At 37.8% G+C, this 23,196-nt stretch overlaps 3 protein-coding genes and 1 long non-coding RNA gene across 4 annotated transcripts in view; 2 read left to right on the top strand and 2 right to left on the bottom strand.

Annotated features, from left to right (window-relative positions):
• Positions 1-11,380, bottom strand: part of LOC126404180 (basement membrane-specific heparan sulfate proteoglycan core protein-like) — a 43,614-nt gene extending 32,234 nt beyond the window's left edge. Inside the window, exons 1-3 of the mRNA XM_050067225.1 lie at positions 11,327-11,380; positions 10,992-11,027; positions 10,520-10,786 (exon numbers count right to left, since the gene is read on the bottom strand). Coding sequence (XP_049923182.1) covers positions 10,520-10,786; positions 10,992-11,027; positions 11,327-11,369 — 346 coding nt within the window. The 5' untranslated portion in view covers positions 11,370-11,380. The remainder of the gene's footprint in view (positions 1-10,519; positions 10,787-10,991; positions 11,028-11,326) is intronic.
• The window catches only part of LOC126404193 (uncharacterized), a 17,656-nt gene extending 1,268 nt beyond the window's left edge, over positions 1-16,388 (top strand). The window contains exons 2-3 of the long non-coding RNA XR_007571415.1: positions 16,084-16,169; positions 16,350-16,388. This is a non-coding gene — a long non-coding RNA (uncharacterized LOC126404193). The remainder of the gene's footprint in view (positions 1-16,083; positions 16,170-16,349) is intronic.
• LOC126404181 (Fc receptor-like protein 5) overlaps positions 1-23,196 on the bottom strand; it is a 62,107-nt gene that overhangs the window by 20,950 nt on the left and 17,961 nt on the right. The window lies entirely within an intron of this gene.
• Positions 1-23,196, top strand: part of LOC126404189 (high affinity immunoglobulin gamma Fc receptor I-like) — a 135,071-nt gene that overhangs the window by 11,566 nt on the left and 100,309 nt on the right. The window lies entirely within an intron of this gene.

Consider the following 23,196-nt stretch of genomic DNA (forward strand, 5'->3'; position numbering starts at 1 on the left):
CATCTGCAGGATGGAGGTTCTTCTGGTATAAGGCTGTTCCCAAACTGTCAGACAACTCCTACAGCTATGAGCTGATACCTGGCAGCATCCATGGGACTGAACAGGATTCCTACATTGTTGATGGACAGACACACACAGCAGGATATGTGTGCAGAGCTGGAAGAGGAGATCCAGTGTATTATACTCATTACAGTGAACCTAAGTGTGTCTGGTCTGGAGGTAGGTTTAGTTTGAGTTTTCCAAACTACTGCACTAATCATTTTAGCATGAGTGAATCTCATGACCTCCTTTTCATTTTTACACATGCTTAGTTTAAATCTTTGACTTTGGAAATCCATAACTCAGTCTTATAAGATATTATTATTATAATATTAATTTATTTCCATGTTAACTTTTTATCTAAAGACATTGTAAATTAAGAATGCCACCAATACACAGATCTTGAAAATAAAGTTTTTCTTCAGTATGTATTGCAATACACAGATCTTGAAAATAAAGTTTTTCTTCAGTATGTATTGTTGTAAAACATTGAGATACATTTATTTTCTTTCCTTGCATCCACTTCTTCAGCTTCCCTTTCCTCTGCTCTTTTTTTCCTGTTTTTATTTTCCTGTTTTTTCTTACCTCCTTCAGTTTATGTTGGCTTGTTTCTTTCTTACAGGACTTTTAGTTGTAATGGGGTATTTGTCTGGTCTGGTGTTGCTACTTCTACATAATGGTACTTTACTGTGGTACTTTAACATCCAACAATTCTCTCCAAAATGCATTTTAGGCATCAATTATATACTCACTTTGTTTGCCCTCTTCACTTTTTTGAGATTCACATGAAAATTATGTACCCAGAGAGCTGTAGTTCAATGTATCTGCATTGTCCTCCACAATTTGCACACGTCACCTTTGCACTAATAGTGCATAACATGCACTGTGTTACACTGTTGCACAACATAGAACCGTTGTAGCCTCAACAATGAAAATCATTAAATCCACATTAAACCTGAAGGATTGTTTCCATGGTGTAATTTTAAATTTTATTATATACCTGTATTGGTGTGATCCTTTGTGTCTATACTCCAGCATTTAAACAGATTAAAACCAACAAGGAAACCAAATGATTGTTGACAGTATGGCCTTTTTTAATCTTTATTCTTTGTCTGCTTTTTATGTGTTTTTAGATTCTCATTCAGCAGCGTCTCTCACAGTGAGTCCTGACAGAATGCAACACTTCAGCAGAGAGCCTGTGTCACTGAGCTGTGAAGGAAACTCTACTGAGTGGAGAGTGAGCAGGTTTTCTGTAGATGGCTACCTTGGACACTGTTCTTCTTCTTCCTCTTCTTCTTCCTGGGGGAACATGACGAGATCCAGATGCAACATGGACCGTTACTGGCAGAGTGGAGTCTACTGGTGTGAGTCTGAAACAGGACAGTTCAGCAATGCAGTCAACATCACTATACAGTGTGAGTCTTAATTCATTTAAAAGATTTTGTTTCTGAAGTATTTTAACATTCTAATGTGAGGGAAATTCTCCTCTCTGAAGAAGTGATTGACTCGGTGTGAGGAATCAAGTTTCTTTAATACATGCAGCATGGAGAGAAGAGCCAAACCAGAGCTTTGAACCCAGGTTGCACCCAGCAGCTGCACTTGTAAAGGAGATTGCATCCCCCCCCAACAAAAGGATTAGCAAAACAGAAAACTTCCCCCTAAGTACTGTGAGGTCATGACCTCAAGGTGCGGAGAATTTCCCCCCAATACTGAGTCCTGAATAATTTCCACACTAACATTATACAAACTGATTTTCAAAATGAGTGAAACTTGATGACCTTTAAAAGAGCTCATCAGCTTCAGTTCATTCAAGTATCATTTCTTAATATTTTCCAAGATATTGTCAGATGGATTTTATTGCTCACTGACATCTTTATAACAATAATCATCTAACATTAATTTTATACTGTCACATCCCCAGTCACCAGCAGCTGAAATGAAAGGACTGGTTTAAAGTTTTTAGGGGCATCTATTGGCAGAAATGGTGTATAATATTCATAACTATGTTTTAATTGGTTTATTATCATCTGAAAAAAGAGTCACTGTGTTTTTGTTACCTTAGAATGAGGTGTTTATATCTACATACAGCCACAGTAGTTCTCCTCCTCTAAATCCTACACACCAGACCTTTAAGGGTGATCTGCACTGAAATTACTGTATTACAGTACATCAGTGAGCAACACTGAAACAATTACTATAATCTTTTTGTTGGTTTGATGACAGAAAGATACATTTACAGTAAGACAGGGATTTCTCAGTTACTGTATGCAGCTGTAAAATTAATTCATTGTCATAATGTTACATCAGCTTGTTTAAGCCGCACCAGCTGATCTCTGCAACCAAAACTTTGTATTCTTTAATCTTTTTACAGACGGTGATATTACCCTGGTGAGCCCTGTCCATCCTGTTACTGAGGGAGATTCTGTCACTCTTGGCTGCAAATTGAGGACAGAAAAAGTTCCTTATGATGTGGATTTCTATAAAAATAACAAACTCATCCAAAATGTTACTGGAGGGGAGCTGACTATCTCTGCAGTGTCAAAGTCAGATGAAGGCTTTTATAAATGTACAGGAAAAAAATCACAAGGTCGGCAGAGTTTGAGGTCACCAGAGAGTTGGTTGTCAGTAGAATGTGAGTATGATTAAAACAGTTTCTTCAGCATTTTTTGTAAAGCTGTGTTACGGTCCAAGATAGAAAGATTATATCTGAATTAGTCTGACTTTGTTTAGCTTTTTTAAAAACTGTATATAAAAGTATATTTGTGTGTATGTGGTTTTCTACTTGTGCATTTATTAATGCGTGAATGTATTTTTGTATACATGCTTAGATTATGTTTGCATGTTAGTATCTATGTGTGCAACATATTCTCATAACGGTTTGTATGATTCCTATGAATTAGCGCCCCACATATTATGTTGTGTCCTTAACACACAGTTACTTTGTTAACATTAAGTTTGGGATCTTAGGTTTAGCCAGTAGAAGTTACAGTGGTTAGGTTTAGGATCAAACATGGTGAAGACGTACCTTGACAGACCTAAAAATTCACTCAAAGTTCACACACGTGACTCCAGGTGACCCCTCCACCACCCCAATCTGCCTCCTTACAAGCGTGCTCAGGACTGAATCCTTGTTTAATGTCAGTGCACTGGTCACGTTATCGCAGCATTTCAAATCCGTGGGATATGAACGCATTTGGGTGCATTCAGACCCGGCTGCAGAAACAAATTAAAGGGGGGGCACTAAATTTTTTTAGGGGGGCAAACTTTTTCAAACTACTTCAGGCTGAACAATGGCTCTGTGACCACTCCTACAGTGCTGAGAAATATTATTTTCCCTCACCAAAAAGAGGCAGTTCATCCCAAAATCTAAAAAAACAAACAAAAAACAATATTGTAGTGCTCTGTCCATTTATTCAACTCAAAAGTCAAGCATTTCTGGAGACATAAGCACTGATGTCAAGCTGAACACTGAAGTAAACATTCAAACTAGGAGAGGTAGCTACAGCAGCTAGGGAGCACAAGGAGCAGAACAAATCAGTGTTACCCTTCTGCCTTTAAGTACCCTAAGTGGGTGTATCTGTAAGATGTGTGTGTGTGTGTGTGTGTGTGTGTGTGTGTGTGTGTGTCACTTTCAGTAGAGTGGCTTACGTTTCCAGTTAAAGTCAATGGTGCTGCTGCTTCCTGCTCCCCCCCGTTCGCGTTGTCACTTCTCGTCGTTATATTTTTTTGGAAATAATTCCGGATATCCATAGCTCGCGCCTCGCGGCGATATTAATTATCGATGCTGTCCATGAATGAATGAGTCAGCACCCGCCCCCCTCTGTCTGTAATTGGCTGAAAGTTGACTTCATTTGTTGGTTGGATTGGTTGAACTGTATGATCGTCAAAACGAGATAGGAATAAGAGAGAGTTGGAGAGTTAAAAAACAAAACCCCCCAAAAATAAACAGCTTCCAGTCGAGGGCGGGCACAGCTGACTCTGTGGGCGGGCACTGCCCCCCAATGCCCGCCCATGCCGCCGGGTCTGGGTGCATTACTTTTTGTAGGAAAATGTATGAACAGTTTGTGAGAACAGTGATGTATGTTCTTATACATTTTTGGATGTCAGTCATTGTTTTCTTACTCTTGGAGTTTTATTACTTCGGCTTGACTGGACCTTGACTCTGTGTTTATGTAAAGCACTTTGGGAACTCTATTTGATCCAACTGTTATATGAGTAAATATTAATATAGGTTATTTATTATAGCAGCGCCCAGGCTTGAAGGAAGCTCTCCATTTCCTGTGCTGTTGATTGTTGGGCCGGTTTGTGGAGTTTTACTGATTCTTCTCCTGCTGCTGTTTCTGTATCGCTACAGAAAGTCAAAAGGTGAGAACTTTTACTTCTGATGTTAGACTGACTCTGATGTGATTACATGTACTGCAGTAACAGTCGAACAATTCACCATACAAAACAATGTAACAACAGATGTCTTTTTCCTCCACAGATTCATGCTTTACAAGGTTGGTTCAACACTCTTGCCTCTCTTTCTGAACCTAGCAGTAGCACAGTGCATATTCTTTTTAAAGTCACTGTATTTACTTCATGTTTTGGGCCCACCAGGTCTCAGAGCAGCAGTCGGGGCCCTGCTACAGACCACATGATCAACCAGGATGAAACTCAGCTCAAAGAATATGCTCCTCCTCTCCATGGTCAGCCTTAATCCTGATTAATTTTATGATTTATCATCAACTCTAAGACTAGTATTTCACATGTGATTATCTGTTTTGGTAGTGATGGCCAAATGAAGCCTCATGAACCAATTTCTTTATTTTCTGACCCCACCGGATGGCGGTCTTGGTTTAAAGATAAAGGCTGAAGGACTTGCAATGAAGTGTGTTTAAAGATAAAGGCTGAAGGACTTGCAATGAAGTGTGCTTTCAAACCTTTGTTGAACAGACAGCGGCATCTAGTGACTTCAGAAAATAAAGACAGTGGTTCAAGAGGGCTCATTTGGCCATCACTATGTTTTGGAATTATATAGAATACAGTATAATGTGATTAAAGGTTTTAGTATGCTGTTCTCTATGAATCAACCAAAGGCTTTGAAGAACCTGAACATGGTAAAGTATAGACTTTATGTTTAACACTGAGCAGTTAGATATACTAGAATAAGATGATCAGGTGATTTATTGACAATCCCTTAAATTTAAACAAATATTTATGTTTCAGGTGAATCCAATGATGTCACATATTCTGTGGTTGAGCTCAAAAACATCACTAATAAGGGTGAGTACTTTATTTTATGTATCGACAATTACATTAAAGACTAGAGATGCCTTTGTAGACCAGCAGTACCTAAATAACATACAGGAAGTTGTCTTTTCATGCATTCATCCTTCAAACAGGGAAGAAAACAGAGGAGCCAGAGGAGAGTGCAGTTTACTCAGATGTGAAGATAAGATCAGCTACAGGTACAGTGAAGTATAACTGATCTGCGCTAACTTTTTTTGGGTACTGCCACAGTGTAATCTTTTCATACCACTTCATACCACTAGGTATGTCAGCAGTGTCTGCAGTGGTCAAATCCTACAGTACATAAAGAGCTTTTAGATTTGTTTTGTAAATTGTATGTCATTTACTTTTCCATTTATTCCTTTTAATACCTGGCCCTACTGTGCAGTCATGGAAAACACATCAGGACACATTACATTTAATTGGTTTAATTCTGCTTATCGATCCATCCATTTGTTTGTAACTGTCGTACAAATAAAACCTGAAATGTGGCTTCTGGGCAATGTGATGTATGCCCAGGTACACTCTCACAGTAAAGCCAAGAAAGACAAAGGTAGGTAAAACATATGTCCACCTGCAGCTGTTACTGTCCAGCAGGTTTTTCTTAGACACAGTTTGTCATCCAAGTAAAAAATGCCTGTGTTGGAAAATGGTGTCTGTAATTTCTTATTTTCTTCTCTTATTTTCATTGATTTACTGTTTACATATTCTAAAATCATGACAATTTTTCATTCATTAAGTTTATGAAGCCATCATTATGACCTATTCCAGTGGTTTCTGAAAGGTTTTTCAATAATGTACACCCTTTGAAATAGTTATTCAGCTGAGTATCCCCTGACCAGAGCAAAACATTTTTGGCAGAAACACACAGTGGACAAATGGAAATGTGAACATGCCACAAAGCCACAAAAAGCTCCACAGGCTGAGATCAATGCAAAAACAGTGTATTTATATAAGACATCTGTGTACAAAAAAAGGTGTTCAAAGGTGCTCACCTCCAGGAGGCCAAACATCCAGCCACTGCACTCAGTTTCTGTGGCAGTGATGTAGTTAACCCTCGCTGCAGACATACAGATCTGGAAACAAAACGTCTTCAGTGTGAAAGTAGATGGATCTTTCTTCACAAAACTGAACAGCCTTTAGGTCGGAATCAAACACTCAATTTGTCTTGTTTTTTTATAGGTTTCTTGTTCCTCTCCAGAGCTGCATGTGTCAACATGGCCTTGTTGGACATGCTTGGTCATGTTCTGTCCTTTCTTTTCTATCATCCTGTGTATAGTTGTGTTTAGTGTATATTGTATATTCTTATGTTCTGTTATCATATATTGGTGTTTGAGGATGCTGTGAGTAGTGTAGTACTCACGTGACAGGTCATTGTGATTTGGTAGTCATGCTTCTGCACCTCAGAGTTGATCTCATGTAATGAGTGGCACCAGCTGACTTACCACACCTGGTAGGAATCTGTCTGTGTCTATATCTGTTCTGTGAGGCACTCATGTCAGTAGCTCTGATTATAGTCAAGGACTGAAACATTTGCTGCTCTTTATAATTTTGTTGCATGTTTAGCATCTTTTCTTGTGCAAAGATGTCTTACATAAATAGACTATCTTCGCATTGATCTCAGTGTGTGGACCTTTTTGGTCCATGTATCTCCTGTGCTGTCAATATAAAATATATAGCTATATAAAATATAACTGAATATATATAAAACGTGGTCTATCAATATTATAATTACATTTTTGTATTAAACTAAAATTCACTATATTCACTTTTTTGTATTTCAAAAATCTCATGTACCCCCTGCAGTACTCCAAAGTACCCCTAGGGGTACCCATACTCCAATTTTAGAAACACCGACCTATTCCTACTAACACTGTAACCTGTATCATATTTCCTGTTGTGTGTTGTTGTTTACACTAAGATTATTTTAGATCATGTATGGATGCATTGCTAAAGAAGACAGTGTACATATCATTATGATTGTCTACTGGAGCATTACTGTTTAATGCAAAACATTCATAGGAAAATCACGTCCTGTAGCGGCGGATAAAACTGTTTATTCAGAGGTCGAACCAGGAAAAGCTCTTGGTAATAATACAGCATCAACAGCAGCAACACAATGTGCATTTTTGGATAAGTCACTATAGTGATTTATTTTACAGATACAGATAGTTAAATGGGTTAGAAATGGGAGTTAAATGTCATTGAGCACTCTTAATTCTTAAATAACCCTAACCTTGTTTTTCCTTTTGGTTTTCATCCAGATCAATAGAGAGATCTGCATCAACAAAACCAGCAGAATGGATGTCAACATGAAGAACTACATCAGTGTTTAACTCAATGACAGAAAAGGGGTGTCTTAAAGGAAATGGCCACTTTGAAAATACAGACAGTACTTACTGACCCTCATGCCAACAAGAAGTCCAGTGTAGTTTTTTAATCCACAAAACTCGTTCAGGGTATCGGAGGATAACAGGCTGCCACGGCTTAAGGGCACTTGGATTACGACGGACGAGCCATTCTGACGTTTTTGAAATGCATCAGCGGAGTTTTATTACATTTTCAAAATGTGGGCTCCATGCACTTCAAGCGTAGCTGTTATTCCAGCGAGCTGTTATCCTCCTAAAGTGGCCATTTCCTTTAAGGAAAAAAGGTTAGGAACCACTGCTCTAGGTTACCCAAGAATATCCAGCCTACTGTCCATATCCAAACCCTTCAGGGTTCTGCAATTGAAATTGTTAAAAATATTTGGGACTCTGGCTGGATACCAGACTCACTTATAAAACCCACGTGGAACACCTATCAAGAAAACTGAAGGTCAAAATTGGATTTTTGTATAGAAACAAATCTTGTTTTTCTCCTGCTAGTTGAAAGACCATTGTTTAATCTACAGTCACGTCTGCTCCTGATTATGGTGATATTGTATATATGCATGCTTCTTCCTCCACCTTTGAGCCTCTTGACTCAGTGTATCACAAAGCGCTGCACTTCATCATGAGATTGTCTTTCAGATGAGGTCAGTGTTTTATATGGAGTGCCTCAAGGGTCTATCTTTGGCCCTCTTCTTTTTAACTACATGCTCCCACTTGGTTTCATAATCTGTCAATACAATATATCATATCATTCCTATGCCGACGACACCCAGCTATACATATCTGTCTCTGCTAAGCATCTTAGTCCTGTAAATGACCTCATCCAGTGCATTAATGATGTTAGGTGCTGGATGACCAAAGATTTCTTACAATTTAATGATGACAAAACTGAAATTCTTCTTGGTGGTCCAAAAGCTTTAAGGCAGCAGATTAGTTCCCTACTGACTCCTCTTTCTGTGAAACCTAGTGAGCATGTTAAGAATCTAGGCGTTATTATTGACACTGATCTTAATTTTCAGAAGCATATTTCCTCCATATCCAAGACTGCATTCTATCATCTTAGAAACATAACTAAAGTTAGATCATTTATATCCCTCTCAGATGCTGAAATGTTGGTGCATGCTTTCATTTCTAGCAGGCTGGACTACTGTAATGGACTTTTCACAGGAATAACAAAACAGGCACTTTACAGGCTGCAGCTTGTTCAGAATGCTGCAGCTAGAGTGATAACCAGGACAAAAAAATATGAGCACATCACTCCCATTTTAATTTCTCTTCACTGGCTTCCCGTAAAGCAAATAATTGATTTTAAGATTCTGCTTATTGTTATTAAAGCTATGAATGGTGTAGCTCCATCTTATATCAATGACATGCTGGCTGAGTACACGCCAGATAGATTCCTGAGATCTGGAAGTAGAGACCTTCTCACTATTCCAAGAATATATTCTAGATCAGCTCATGGTGCCTTTAGTCACTATAGTCCAGTTCTTTGGAATTCCTTACCATGTGACCTCAGGTCTATTGCATCAATATCTACTTTTAAACAGGTTAAAGACACATCTTTTTTCACAAGCTTTTACTTAGACATATGTGTGGTTTAAACCAGCTGTACCATTATTTTTGTATTGTTCTTATTATCAGGTTTCTACATGCTCTTTTACTATGTAATTTCCTTGTTGTTATGTGTTTTCATATGTATGTTGTGTTCATTTTAAGCACATTGAGCTATGCTTGTCATATGAAATGTGCTATACAAATAAATTTGACTTTGACTTTGTGCATCCAACAAAGTNTGTTTTCATATGTATGTTGTGTTCATTTTAAGCACATTGAGCTATGCTTGTCATATGAAATGTGCTATACAAATAAATTTGACTTTGACTTTGTGTATCCAACAAAGTATAAAATAACAAACCATTTCTTCAGTCTTTTCTGCCTCGTCACTGTCCGGAGGGAATTTCTCTCTTCCTTTAAGAGAGTATTCTATAGTGTTTACTTCAGTGCAGCCTTGCCTTGTTATCTGGATGAACTGTAATCGACTGAGTGTTTATTTCCCTCATCTGTACACCTTCGTGCAGACTACATCAGTAATTAACTCTTATTTGCTTTTTGCTTGAGAGTTTTTTGTTTGTTTGGTTGTGTTTTTTTGCTCTTGCATTGGCCCAGGGTGGGCAATGCTAAGCACTGTGCCACCATGCCACCCACATGTATCAAAAGTCAATTGAAAAACATGCAGATTCTTTTCTCTTATGGCCAAAATACATGGGACACAGCTGCAGAGCAACACATATGCTGCATCATGCCCACAGCAGAGCACGTCCATTATAATCAACTGAAGCTGCTACACTGACCACAGGAGCTTGCTGTTCTCTGCAATTCTCTGTTTTAATGCAGCTAGTCTATGTTTCCTCTCTACGTGTGGCTCTGTGTCCCTCCAACAGGTGAATTGTGTAAAAAATGAGTTCAGTCTGTTTAAAAGGGATTCTAATGAATACCTGATTGTACCAGTGGCAATGCAAAGCAACCCAGCAACCTTTACGTTGACATAATTAATCAAATCAATGCACCCTGTTGTTAAAATGATCCAGTTAATTATTTCAGTATCAGTTAATATCGCATACACCTCCAAACCCTGCATATCCAACTGCATTATTACTCAACAAAACTCAGTACACACACAGTAAACTGCAGCAACTACATGCTGCAAACATGGAGTCTGTGTAGCAGGTTAAAACCCCTGCTGATTGTCTCTGTGATAGTTCACTGATTATCTCAACATGGCTGCGCTACAGGTGATGCTGAACTTGGTGGCCGTGACAATACATCAGATATCTTACCTGATACAGACAGAGTGACATTGTTACTCTGTTTGGTCAACTTTGTTGAGACCTTGTGACGACCAGTGCACTGATAATCACCGCTCAAGTCAGCCGTCAGGTTAAGCGAGTATGAGTTGTCTGTACTGAACGAGACAACTGGTCGACCGTTCCTGTTGAATGTGTAAAGCCAGTCAGTGTCTGTTCCTTCTCTCATGTCACATATGAAGGTAACAGACTCTCCACTAAATAAATAGGGTGAGTTGGGTTCAACAATCAGCTCAGCATCTGGAATCACACGCAAACATATAACAGATACTGTCAAAGATTCAAACCCTAAAAAAGTGTTTGAGGAACATGTAATGACACACTCTTAATCACTGCTTTAGTCACATCATAACTGCTTCATGAAATGATACATATATTGATCAAATATAGTGAATAAATAGTGAATAAACCCCAAAACAGAAAAGACAGAAAATTGTTCAGTCACCTTCAGTGTGTCCACAGTCGAGGAGTGTATTCAGCGCTGTAATAAAGATTGATACTTAAGACATTATAAACTGGCTGAACTGTCAAATACATAATAAACAAAAGCATTTAAAAACAGCTGGAGCTGGACAAACATATGATACTCTGTTCCTCTCACTACATGTTCCTTAATCTGTATCTGTCAAACAAATAAAGTCACTTATGTACTCACAGAATAACAACAGCACGCAGAACAAAGTCAGCCCCATCCTCACATCGAGCACTGACACTCTGCACTCAACAAGAAACAGAAGGACTGACACTGGAGCTGGACAAAAGAAAAGAGAACTTACATACCTAATATGCATAAATAGTACACGAGACCAGACCTTTCCCACATCTTCTTTGTCTGGGGCCTCACAACACTTTGGGTTTGACCACATATGTTGACAGTCCCACACTTCCTGCCCAACCACTGCAGGTAGCATGCAGGGACGTCACACGGTCACAGCATTTTAGACAACACTAGTATTGCACTAAGTAGTTCATAATTATAACAGATAATTGTTGGGCATTTTGCATTTTTCATAGTTGTGTGTTCTGTTTCTACACAGAGAGCAATGATGGAAATGATCAACTGAACTATAGTGAAATAATCCCTATTTACAGTATTATCAGAGTTGTGGGTGTAAAAATACTTATAGATCAGGATGATTTCATGTTTTGGAAGATTTTTTATGACCATTAAGAAATAAACAAACAAAAACCACAGGGTACAATGCAATGCTGATTTAATCAGAAAATACAACTGTCTCAACAGCTGAGATCAGATAGTTGTCACAATAAAGCTCAGAGAAGGATATTAAAAGAAGGGCTGCATGTAAACATAAATAGAAAATGACATGATTGTGAAAATGAACTTTTGCACAGTAGAGTCTGTGATGCATCATTCAATCTCACACACACACACACACACACACACACACAGGAAGTGACTAAATGAATCTTAACTAAATATAAATTGTCTCCTGGGCACTCTGTCCAGAATTTAAACATTGTTTTCTTTGACTTTGCCATAAACATCATAAAATAAACATCAATCACCAAATGTTGCTTTTTTAAAATGTTATGGCTCCAACTAGAGCCGGAGAAAAAGCCGACCAAGGCACTGCCTGTCAGTATGAGGTCATTAAACCCTCCTTCACTTCCTTTTCACACCTACAAAATGTGTTGCTGCATACACATTTAGACAATGACATCATCCCATTAACACCAGAACGTTCTGCACACAGCAACAGATTACTTTAGAAATATTGTCTTCAGGGTAGCTGTGCATTTAAAATATCATGTAGTTAACCTGGAAGGTAAAATGCATATGATTATAAACATAGCAATAAAACCTGCTGTCACTGTGGTGTTGACTGAAACTATCTCTGGTGGTGTTGGTTTACACAGAAATGAGGAAGAGGATGGTCGCAATCAATTTCACAATCTCAAACACTGTGAGAAAACTTAGTTTGCAAGATCTTAAAGCACACTTAAATCCCACATCTTGATGAACAAGTTATTCTCAAGTAAAGTACAAGTACATCAGAATGATACTGAGGTACAGGACCTAAGTCATAATGTACTTTGTTCATTTCCACCACCACTACTTTGTTGATACACTGATTGAATATGCTTAGGGGGTCAAACTGAGGTGTTAGCGAACTGTAACTGTTTTGGGGTGGGTGCAGTGCTGTGAAAGGCATGGCTAGGAGTGATATAGGGCATGTATTGATGGATTTCACAATAATTAGTAATTTACACCACAGATGGAATTATCAGTCACTTTAGTAGCCTACATTTACCTCTGTCAGGTGATCAGTTAACGTTCTTGTTACGTGATGGAATCAGGAGCACACTTGGCCTGATAACGAAAATGATCACTATCCTAGTGACGGTAATGTCAAGGTTAAATGCTTTGTAAGAGATGATGTCACTGGTGTGTCTCTGCTACATGATTCTTTCTTCCCGTCTTGTCATCAGCACCATCAGCTGTTACCGTCACTGGACCAAACAGATTACAATGATAAGAGATGACACAGATGTTATACATAATTAACAGCCACAAGAGGGTGCACTTACAGCGCAGCCACCATTTTTGACTGAATGCTGCCCCAATCAGTGTCAAAATAAAAGCATACTAAGCATTAGTTATGTTAGCCATGAATAAACACAAGTAGTGTGTCTCATGAAACTGCTCACATTATCAGAGAAGCAATCCAGAGGTAGCCTTTCAAGTGTTTCGCCACTTGCCTATGTATTGAGTAACTGCACCTCACACTGATATTTTTTTACAGATCTGCTGTGTCACACGGCCCACACACCGACAGAAGCGATCCACAAATGTTCAAAACCAGTCTCACATGTAAAAATGGATCCACAATGTGACTTCATGTGTATTTACTGTGGTGAAACTGTAGTAAGTTCTGTGTATTTGCAAATCAATCTGTATTTTTGTGGATATGACTTTTCACAACACAAATATAAACAGACATGTTTGTGGATAGTGAAGTATTTGTGGCTCATGGCACACATTTGTAAATTGTCTTGTGTGGGTCACCACAAATAAAGTCCAACAAAAACTATCATTAAAACATGCTGTGGTCAAACCAGTCTGGTTGTGTAAGCTCCATGTAAAAGGGAAGGAAGTACAGACTGCGAAAAAGAAGAAGTGAGAGAAAACTTTCTGTCCAGTATTAATATTTAATGCATCTTCTTGTATATTCAGTTTCTGATCTCTCTTTATATGATTCACATGTTCTGAGCTTTTTCTTTCCACAGCGTAGAAGCATTTCTCAGAGGCAGAGTAACAGTCGTGAGTGTGAAGATGGGGCACACTCTGGCACACTCTGCTCTGTGTGCTGGGGGTTTTCTGTGAGTACATCAGTGACTTTGTTTGAAGAATTGTTGCCATTAATGAAAGAAATGTCTGAGGTTATTATAATTGATCATTCCTGTAAGTTTGATAATGTCTGATGAAGTTCCAATTTTTATCTCAGCACTGAATATACTCCTCTACTGTGGACATGCTCAAGGTAATTATACTTCTTCTTGTTTATATATTCACTGGAGACAAATATTCAACAACTGCATCACTTTTCACCATTTTCTGTGTGTTCTGTTTCGGCAGTGTTTAATTAATACAATAAAGAAAACACAATGTTTATGTTGGTTTTATAGATGCTGTGCTGACCATTGAACCAAACTGGTCCACTTTATTTACCGGAGAGTCTGTTACCTTCATATGTGACATGAGGGAAGGAAAAGACACTGACTGGTATTACACAATCAAGAGGGATCGTCAAGAATTTCTCCCCATCAACCCCGATAAGAGATATACATCACAATCTCTGTCTAAAGGCCACAGTGGTGAATACCAGTGCATTGGTGATCCCAAGCACTCAACATATTCAAGAAAAGAAAGTAATAAAGTCTCTCTAACTGTATCAGGTAAGTGATACATTTTACCAACATGACCGAGTTCACTACAAGCATTACTTTATGTATTCATTTATATTTATGAGCCATGTTGATATGATCACCCTGTTTGGCAAAGTGCTAATGTATAATGTATGAATGTTGTTAATCTTGTTTAAAAAAGCTTTAGATTGAGAAAAAGACTGTTATTTCACAATCCACAGGGATGGTCAAGAATTTGTCCCCTACGACTCAAACAAGATCTTCAAATGACTGATATGTTCATTTGTTGAGATGATTTAATGAAACACCTACTGACCTGTGTTCCACAGACAAAGATGTGATCCTGGAAAGTCCTGCTTCCACTGTGTTTGAAGGAGAATCAGTGACCCTGCGCTGTCGACATCGTACTCAGACAAAGGAGAAGAATGCTGTTTTCTACAAAGACGGATCACCTATTGAAACAGACACAAACCATCAGTCAGCGATGTCTTCAGAAAACACAGTTCAAGTCATTTCAGATGGGAGCTCTTACATGTGTAAATCTGAGGACGAAGAATCTGAACCAGTAAAACTCAAAATGGAATGTAAGTAGTTTTCATACTAGAGTCTCAAAATTTAAAGAGCAGCAGGCATGTACTTTAGCATTTCCAGAGTGAAGTGGAGTGATGATTCCTCTGCATTATCTTAGAGACAGTGGACACTTAACAAAGGGAAAAAGAGAAAGCTGTGTTTAAATTGGCGTTCATTCTTAGAAGTGTGTTTGTGCTCACTTTAATCCATGTTAGGTTAATTTAAACAACAGCTTTAGTGGTTAATAAATGTTTAACAGAAGCATTGTTGCAACTGATTTCCATCAGTTTATGATACCTTAATAATATATTACTGATTTAAAAAGGTGATCAAAATAATTTTCTACAGTAAGTTGTAGCACCACCAAGAATGCTGGATGAGATTACATTATTCATTTTCATTATCTTTCAAACTGGACTGATTCACAGGGAAATAATGACCACTTTTATGTCTTTGTCTAAATTAAACAGCACAACCAAAGGCCAGACTGAGCAGACACTTTCCATCAGGGGGCAGTGTGACGCTGACCTGCTCTGTGAGCCCATCATCATCATCATCATCATCATCATCATCATCATCATCTGGTTGGAAATACTTCTGGTACAGAGGCAATAAAGCCTCTGAACCTCTGACGACACAAGACGTTGTCTTCCTCTCAAATGACACAATCAGTGTCTCACAGGGAGGACTCTACTGGTGCAGAGGAGGAAGAGGAGATCCACTTTACTACACAGAGTACAGTGATCCAGTCGGTAATATGATATGGAATATAAAATGCAGAAAATAATACACTGTGTATTTTTGGTTAATGATTAAGACTAACACTAAAATGAGTTTGATGTTTAATCTTTTCTAATCTTTATATTTGTGGCCTCTTGATCATGAACAGTTACAAACAGAGCTGTTGTGACCCTGCGACCCAACTGGCCTGAGATATACTATCTGGAGACGATCACACTTACATGTGAAATTGAGGATGGAGGAGACGCTGAGTGGGAGTATGAGTGGATGACACCCAGCTCATACAGACCTGAAAAACAAAAGGAAAACATGATTAGAAATGTGTTGTCATCACACAGTGGAGACTACAGGTGTGTGGGCACACTGAAACATGAAAAGTCTTCAACAGAGTGGAGTGATGCTTTCACATTGAGAGTATCTAATGGTAAATCACATGTCATCAGTCGTCATCTTTATTTTGCTGAATGTGCAAAAAAAGTTATTTTGGTATCTATATCTTAAGACAGTGCACCTTAACATTTAAATTATGATACAATCAGTGCATGTAATCCACCAACAATACATCAAAACATGTTTTTCATTCTGTGAAATCACTTTCCAACAGATATACCTCAGCCTGTCCTCACTGTGTCTCCATTATGGCTGAGTCCTGGAGCCTCAGTAACTCTGAACTGCAGTGTTAAACATCCATCTGCAGGATGGAGGTTCTTCTGGTATAAGGCTGTTCCCAAACTGTCAGACAACTCCTACAGCTATGAGCTGATACCTGGCAGCATCCATGGGACTGAACAGGATTCCTACATTGTTGATGGACAGACACACACAGCAGGATATGTGTGCAGAGCTGGAAGAGGAGATCCAGTGTATTATACTCATTACAGTGAACCTAAGTTTGTCTGGTCTGGAGGTAGGTTTAGTTTGAGTTTTCCAAACTACTGTACTAATAATTTTAATATGAGTGAATCTCATGACCTCCTTTTCATTTTTACACATCATTTGTTTAAATCTTTGACTTTGGAAATCCATAACTCAAACTCATAAGACTACGACATTACAATTTGAGTTGCAAACCAAAAATGTCTTGTTATTACAATTAATATATTAATATTATACATTTATTTCCGTGTTAACTTTTTATCTAAAGACATTGTAAATTAAGAATGCCACCAATACACAGATCTTGAAAATAACAATACACAGATCTTGAAAATAAAGTTTTTCTTCAGTATGTATTGTTGTAAAACATTGAGATACATCTATTTTCTTTCCTTCCATCCACTTCTTCAGCGTCCCTTTCCTCTGCTCTTTTTTCCTGTTTTTATTTTCATGTATTTTCTTACCTCCTTCAGTTTATGTTTGCTTGTTTCCTTCTCTCTGTCCCTCAAACCTTTAAATACAGGACTTTTAGTTGTAATGGGGTATTTGTCTGTTCTGGTGTTGCTGCTTCTACATAATGGTGCTTTACTGTGGCACTTTGACATCCAACTATTCTCTCCGAAATGCATTTTAGGCATCAATTATATTCTCACTTTTTATGTTAGCTCTCTTCTTCCTCTCTTCTTTTTTTGGGATAAACATGGAAGTTATGTATCCAGAGAGCTGTAGTTCAGTGTATGCACACTTGCATTCGTGCGTTGTAGCCTGAAATAACAAAATGATTAAATTCACATTAAACCTGAAGGGTTGTTTCCATGGTGGAATTTTAAATTTTATTATATACCTGTATTGGTGTGATCCTTTGTGTCTATACTCCAGCATTTAAACAGATTAAAACCAACAAGGAAACCAAATGATTGTTGACAGTATGGCCTTTTTTAATTTTCATTTTTTGTCTGCTTTTTATGTGTTTTTAGATTCTCATTCAGCAGCGTCTCTCACAGTGAGTCCTGACAGAATGCAACACTTCAGCAGAGAGCCTGTGTCACTGAGATGTGAGGGAAACTCTGCTGAGTGGAGAGTGAGCAGGTTTTCTGTAGATGACTACCCGAGACACTGTTCTTCGTCTTCTTCTTCGTCTTCTTCGTCTTCTTCTTCTTCTTCTTCTTCTTCTTCTTCCTCCTCTTCTACTTCTTCCTGGGGGAACATGACTGGATCCAGATGCAACATGAACAGTCACTGGCAGAGTGGAGTCTACTGGTGTGAGTCTGAAACCGGACAGTTCACCAATGCAGTCAACATCACTATACAGTGTGAGTCTTAATTCATTTAAAAGATTTTGTTTCTGAAGTATTTTAACATTCTGTTACATAGTTTTGAAAATCTGAAGGTGACTAACATTATACAAACTGATTTTCAAAATGAGTGAAACTTGATGACCTTTAAAAGAGCTCATCAGCTTTGGTTCATACAAGTGTCAGTTCTTAATATTATCCAAGATATTGTCAGATGGATTTTATTGCTCATTGACATCTTTATAACACTAATCATCTAACATTAATTTTATACTGTCACATCCCCAGTCACCAGCAGCTGAAATGAAAGGACTGGTTTAAAGGTCCGGTGTGAAGGATTTAGGGGCATCTATTGGCAGAAATGCTGTATAGTATTCATAACTATGTGTTAATTGGTTTATTATCATCTGAAAAAGAGTCATTGTGTTTTTGTTACCTTAGAATGAGCTGTTTATATCTACATACAGCCACAGTAGTTCTCCTACAGGCTTGGTCAAAGGGAGAAGTTTCAGTTCGGCAACCTCACCGCTGGATTCCACTAAATCTATAATCTTTTTGTTGGTTTGATGACAGAAAGATACATTTACAGCAAGACAGGGATTTCTCAGTTACTGCATGCAGCTGTAAAATTAATTCAAACATTTAATTCATTGTCATAATGTTACATCAGCTTGTTTAAGCTGCACCAGCTGATCTCTGCGACCAAATCTTTGTATTCTTTAATCTTTTTACAGTCAGTGATATTATCCTGGTGAGCCCTGTTGATCCTGTTACTGAGGGAGATTCTGTCACTCTTGGCTGCAAATTCAGGACAGCAAAAGTTCCTTATAATGTGGATTTCTATAAAAATGACAAACTCATCCAAAATGTTACTGGAGGGGAGCTGACTATCTCTGCAGTGTCAAAGTCAGATGAAGGCTTTTATAAATGTACAGGAAAAGATTCACCACAAGGTTTGCAGAGATGGACGTCACCAGAGAGTTGGATGTCAGTAAAATGTGAGTATGATTCAAAACACAATCTTTATTTGTCAGCTGTGTTACGGTCTGAGTTAGAAAAGTCATCACTAAATTAGAATATGGGTAAGTTTCAGCTGAGTTTACCCGCAAGTTTGTTGTTAGATATTAGTTTTATAAACTAGGGTATTCAGTGATGAAACACAGAAATAAACAAGTAAATACATGTTAATAAATGAACCGTATATTACTTTATATTACAAAGGAATATTAATTTTGAGCCAAAGAAAAGTTTTCATCAAATAACAGGTTAGACTGAGAAGTTTTTACTGTGTGTTTATGTGTTAATCTAAATGTACATGGTGTGTGATCAGGGTTTATGAGTGTATGTGTTCTAATATTTGTACATTTATTTATGAGTCAGTACTTGTAATTATTAATATAATATTTATTATAGCAGCATCCAGGCCTGAACAAAGCTCTCCATTTCCTGTGCTGTTGATTGTTGGGCTGGTTGGTGGAGTGTCACTGATTCTTCTCCTGCTGCTGTTTGTGTGTGGCTACACAAAGTCAAAAGGTGAGATCTTTTCCTGCTGATATCAGATTGTGATGTAATCACATGTACTGTAGTAACAATAGAACAATTTGCAATACTAAACAATGTCACAGTTAGTGTCTTTTTTTCTTTTGTTACAGATTCATGCTTCATGAGGTCGGTCCAACACTCTCTTCTCTCATTCTGAACATAACAGCAGCACATTACATGTTCCTTATTAAACCCACTGTATTTACTTCATGTTTTGGGCCCACCAGGTCTCAGAGCACCAATCAGAGTCCTGCTCCAGACCACAACCAGGATGAAACTCAAGGCAGAGAGTATGCTTCTCTTCTCCATGGTCAGCCTTAATCCTAATTCTTTTCATGATTTATCATTAAATCTAAGACTAACATTTTTAGTTTTGATTTTCTGTTTTAGAAGATTATGGAATTCCTACATAATGGGATTAAAATGATTAATACCTTGATTTTCTGTTCTGTAGGTGACGTCTGTCTCTACGAAACAATCAGAGGCTCTGAAGAATCTGAACATGGTACAGTAGATACTTTTTGTTCAACATGGAGCAGAAATAATGGAGTTGGTTAAATGATTTTAAATGAAACCAGGGATGTCACATATTCTGTAACTGATCTTAAAAGCACTGATTGCTAAGAGGGGTGCGTGCTTCATTTTATGTAGTGAGAATGACATGCAAAAGTTGAGATGCTTGTGAAGGCCAGTGTACCCTGAATACAGTACAGTAACTTGTCTTTTCATGAATTCATCTTATTCTTTTAACAGGGAGGAATTATGAGCTAGAGGAGAACGAATACGCAAATGTGACGACAGGATCAGCTGCAGGTACAGTCAAGTACAATAAACTCTGTACTAAACAGAAATATTCTATATGATTCTATTTTCTATAACTACCAGGAGTCAGCAATGGTCAAATCCTACACAAACTCTATAAGAGCTTTTACACTTTTTGATACTATTATTTTTATGTTTGTTTTTTACACTGATTAATATACGGCACATTTACATCTCATCTCACACAAATTAGTTGTCACCACTGTCACTGACCATCATTTCATGTTGTGTAATAACAGAATTAAATGTCAAAAAGCACCCATTCATTCTTAGATGAGCTTAATTCACCTTTTCCTTTGGTTTTCTTCCAGATCAGTAAAGAGATCTGCATCAAGAAAACCCACAGAATGGATGACATGATAAACTAAAACTTTGTTTAAACAGTATTTGCAGCTTTTGTGTACATATATAAATATATTCACATATAGTATTCTAAAATATATCCTCTCAAATAATTTGTTGTGTTGCATTGTGTCTTATATGTTACTGTCATTACAGCTGCTGTAGACAACCTAAAATGCAGTTTGTTCTAAGTAACCACAGAAAGTAACAGTTTGAAATATTTGCCACTGAAATTGTAAAATATTATAAATATTTGGGCTTCTGCCTGGATACTAGACTCACTTTTAAACCCATGTGGAACAACTATCAAGCAAACTGAAGGTCAAAATTGGATTTTTGTATAGAAACAAATCTTGTTTTTCTCCTGCTAGTCAAAACACCATTGTTTAATCTACTGTCACGTCTGCTCTTGATTATGGTGATATTGTGTATATGCATGCTTTCACTACGGTACATAATGAAGTAAGAATCTGTTCATTTTCTGTATATTGGTGGCATCCTTAATTTACCATGTATTTAGTTAAAATGTTAACTAATATAAATAAATAAATATTTATCATGAGACATTTATGTTTTGTAACTCAAAATATAATGTAGTCGTCTTACAAGAACCACTGGTGTAAAGTTTCATTCCTACACTGTTTTCACAGTTATGTTATTTATGTTTACATGCAGCCCTTCTTTTAATATACTTCTCTGAGCTTTATTGTAACAACTATGTGATCTAAGCTGTTGAGACAGTTGTGTTTTTCTGATTAAATCAGCATTGCATTGTACCCTGTGTTTTTTGTTTGTTTATTTCTCAGCTGTCATCCAAAATATCTTCTGTATACTATGAACAGCTTCTGTATTTTGAAAGTATGGTTGACCCTTTTCATGTATCAATAAACTTTTGTTCCAATACTTTGCTGTCGCCAGTGTTTTTAATTGTTCTTAAATGATTTCCTGTATATAAGCAGTTTATTTGTTTGTCTTCTCTCTGATTGTATTGATCCAGTAAAGTCATGCTTTTGTTAGGCGAATGTTTCTTTGATAGCAATCAAAAAAACTTGCACATTTTTATGCAGATGACATGCTTTTATGTGTCAGTGGCTCTTCTCTTAATCAGGCCGTGGAAAATCTACACACTGCTCTGATATATTTCAGATCTCTCTCATCAAACATGAGCTTCTTTTAAATTCTGGTACATTTAAAACAAGTTTATGCTGTTCTCTAGGTCACAGGTTCCCAACCTGGGAGTCCTGACACCCACTAAGGGTCACCAAAGCTTCACAGGGGGTTTGGACATTTGGAGGCCTTCTTGATTTTAAGGGGTGTAAGACAACTTTTTTCTAAAATAAATAAATAAATACATACATACAAGATCAAAATTGGATTTTTGTATAGAAACAAATCTTATTTTTCTCCTGCTCATCGAAAGACTATTTTTTAATCAACAGTCACGTCTGCTCCTGATTATGGTGATATTGTGTATATGCATGCTTCTTCCTCCACCTTAAAGCCTCTTGACTCAGTGTATCACAAAGCACTGCACTTCATCATAGGTGATACATTTTTCACACTCCATCGTCAGCTGCACAGACAGTGCAGAGTAGCAGAGTAAAATGGAGTGAGTGAAATGATTGCAGGTTTGTCCTTCCATCACATAGTGTTTATTTGCATGTGTGAAATATATGTACTGGGGTTACGCTCTAATGTAGTATGGGGTCTCGTTCCAGAGCTTAGTGTAAGTGTGACAAAAAACTTTTTATAATATGCCGTAATTCCCTCTCTAATTTCTTTTTTATATTGCTGTGAAAACATCAACAAATTTCTCCTTCAAACAGCTGGATTTATTCAAGTTTCTCTCCAAAAGCTACATTTTACAAGATTACACTGAACACATCATGAGAACGTTGTAATGTACCTTCGCCCAATAGTATTTTTTACTGAATAGAGGGTGAAGGCACCACAATTTGAATCAATGGAGCTGTTCATTGTGGCCACTTGCTGCTCAGAGGTAAATCAATGGAGCTGTTCATTGTGGCCACTTGCTGCTCAGAGGTAATGATAACTAGCTCTCCTCCTGATTTCAACACGGGTTTACTGTTGTTGTTGTTGTTGTTGTTGTTGTTGTGTTTTATTTTAGTTTATTTTATTTTTCTCCACTTACACTCCTCTCAGTAGTGTAGTGATAGTTGATGAGGTGGGCGTACTAATAGGTAGATGAGTGGGTTACAGAGGAGAAGGTGGGTGGACTGTGGCAGACGCCAACAGACTGTGATGACACACTGAAACTTTTTTTTTGTTTTTGTCACAGGTGTAATTTTGGCGCCCCCCTCGGGATGGTGCCCTCAGTGGCCGCCTNCTGAAACTTTTTTTTTTGTTTTTGTCACAGGTGCAATTTTGGCGCCCCCCTCGGGATGGTGCCCCAGGCGGCCGCCTATATCGCCTATGGCAAGAACCGCCACTGGGTGTAGGAACAGTTTCTGCAACACCCACCCAAACAGACAGATTGAGGCATTGGGTGATTTGTTGGCACCCTCTGGTGGCAACTAGTAGGAATAACAACATCAATAAATTTGTACCAACACA

Source organism: Epinephelus moara, chromosome 17 (assembly GCF_006386435.1).
Source record: "Epinephelus moara isolate mb chromosome 17, YSFRI_EMoa_1.0, whole genome shotgun sequence".
In the NCBI taxonomy this organism is placed as follows: domain Eukaryota; kingdom Metazoa; phylum Chordata; class Actinopteri; order Perciformes; family Serranidae; genus Epinephelus; species Epinephelus moara.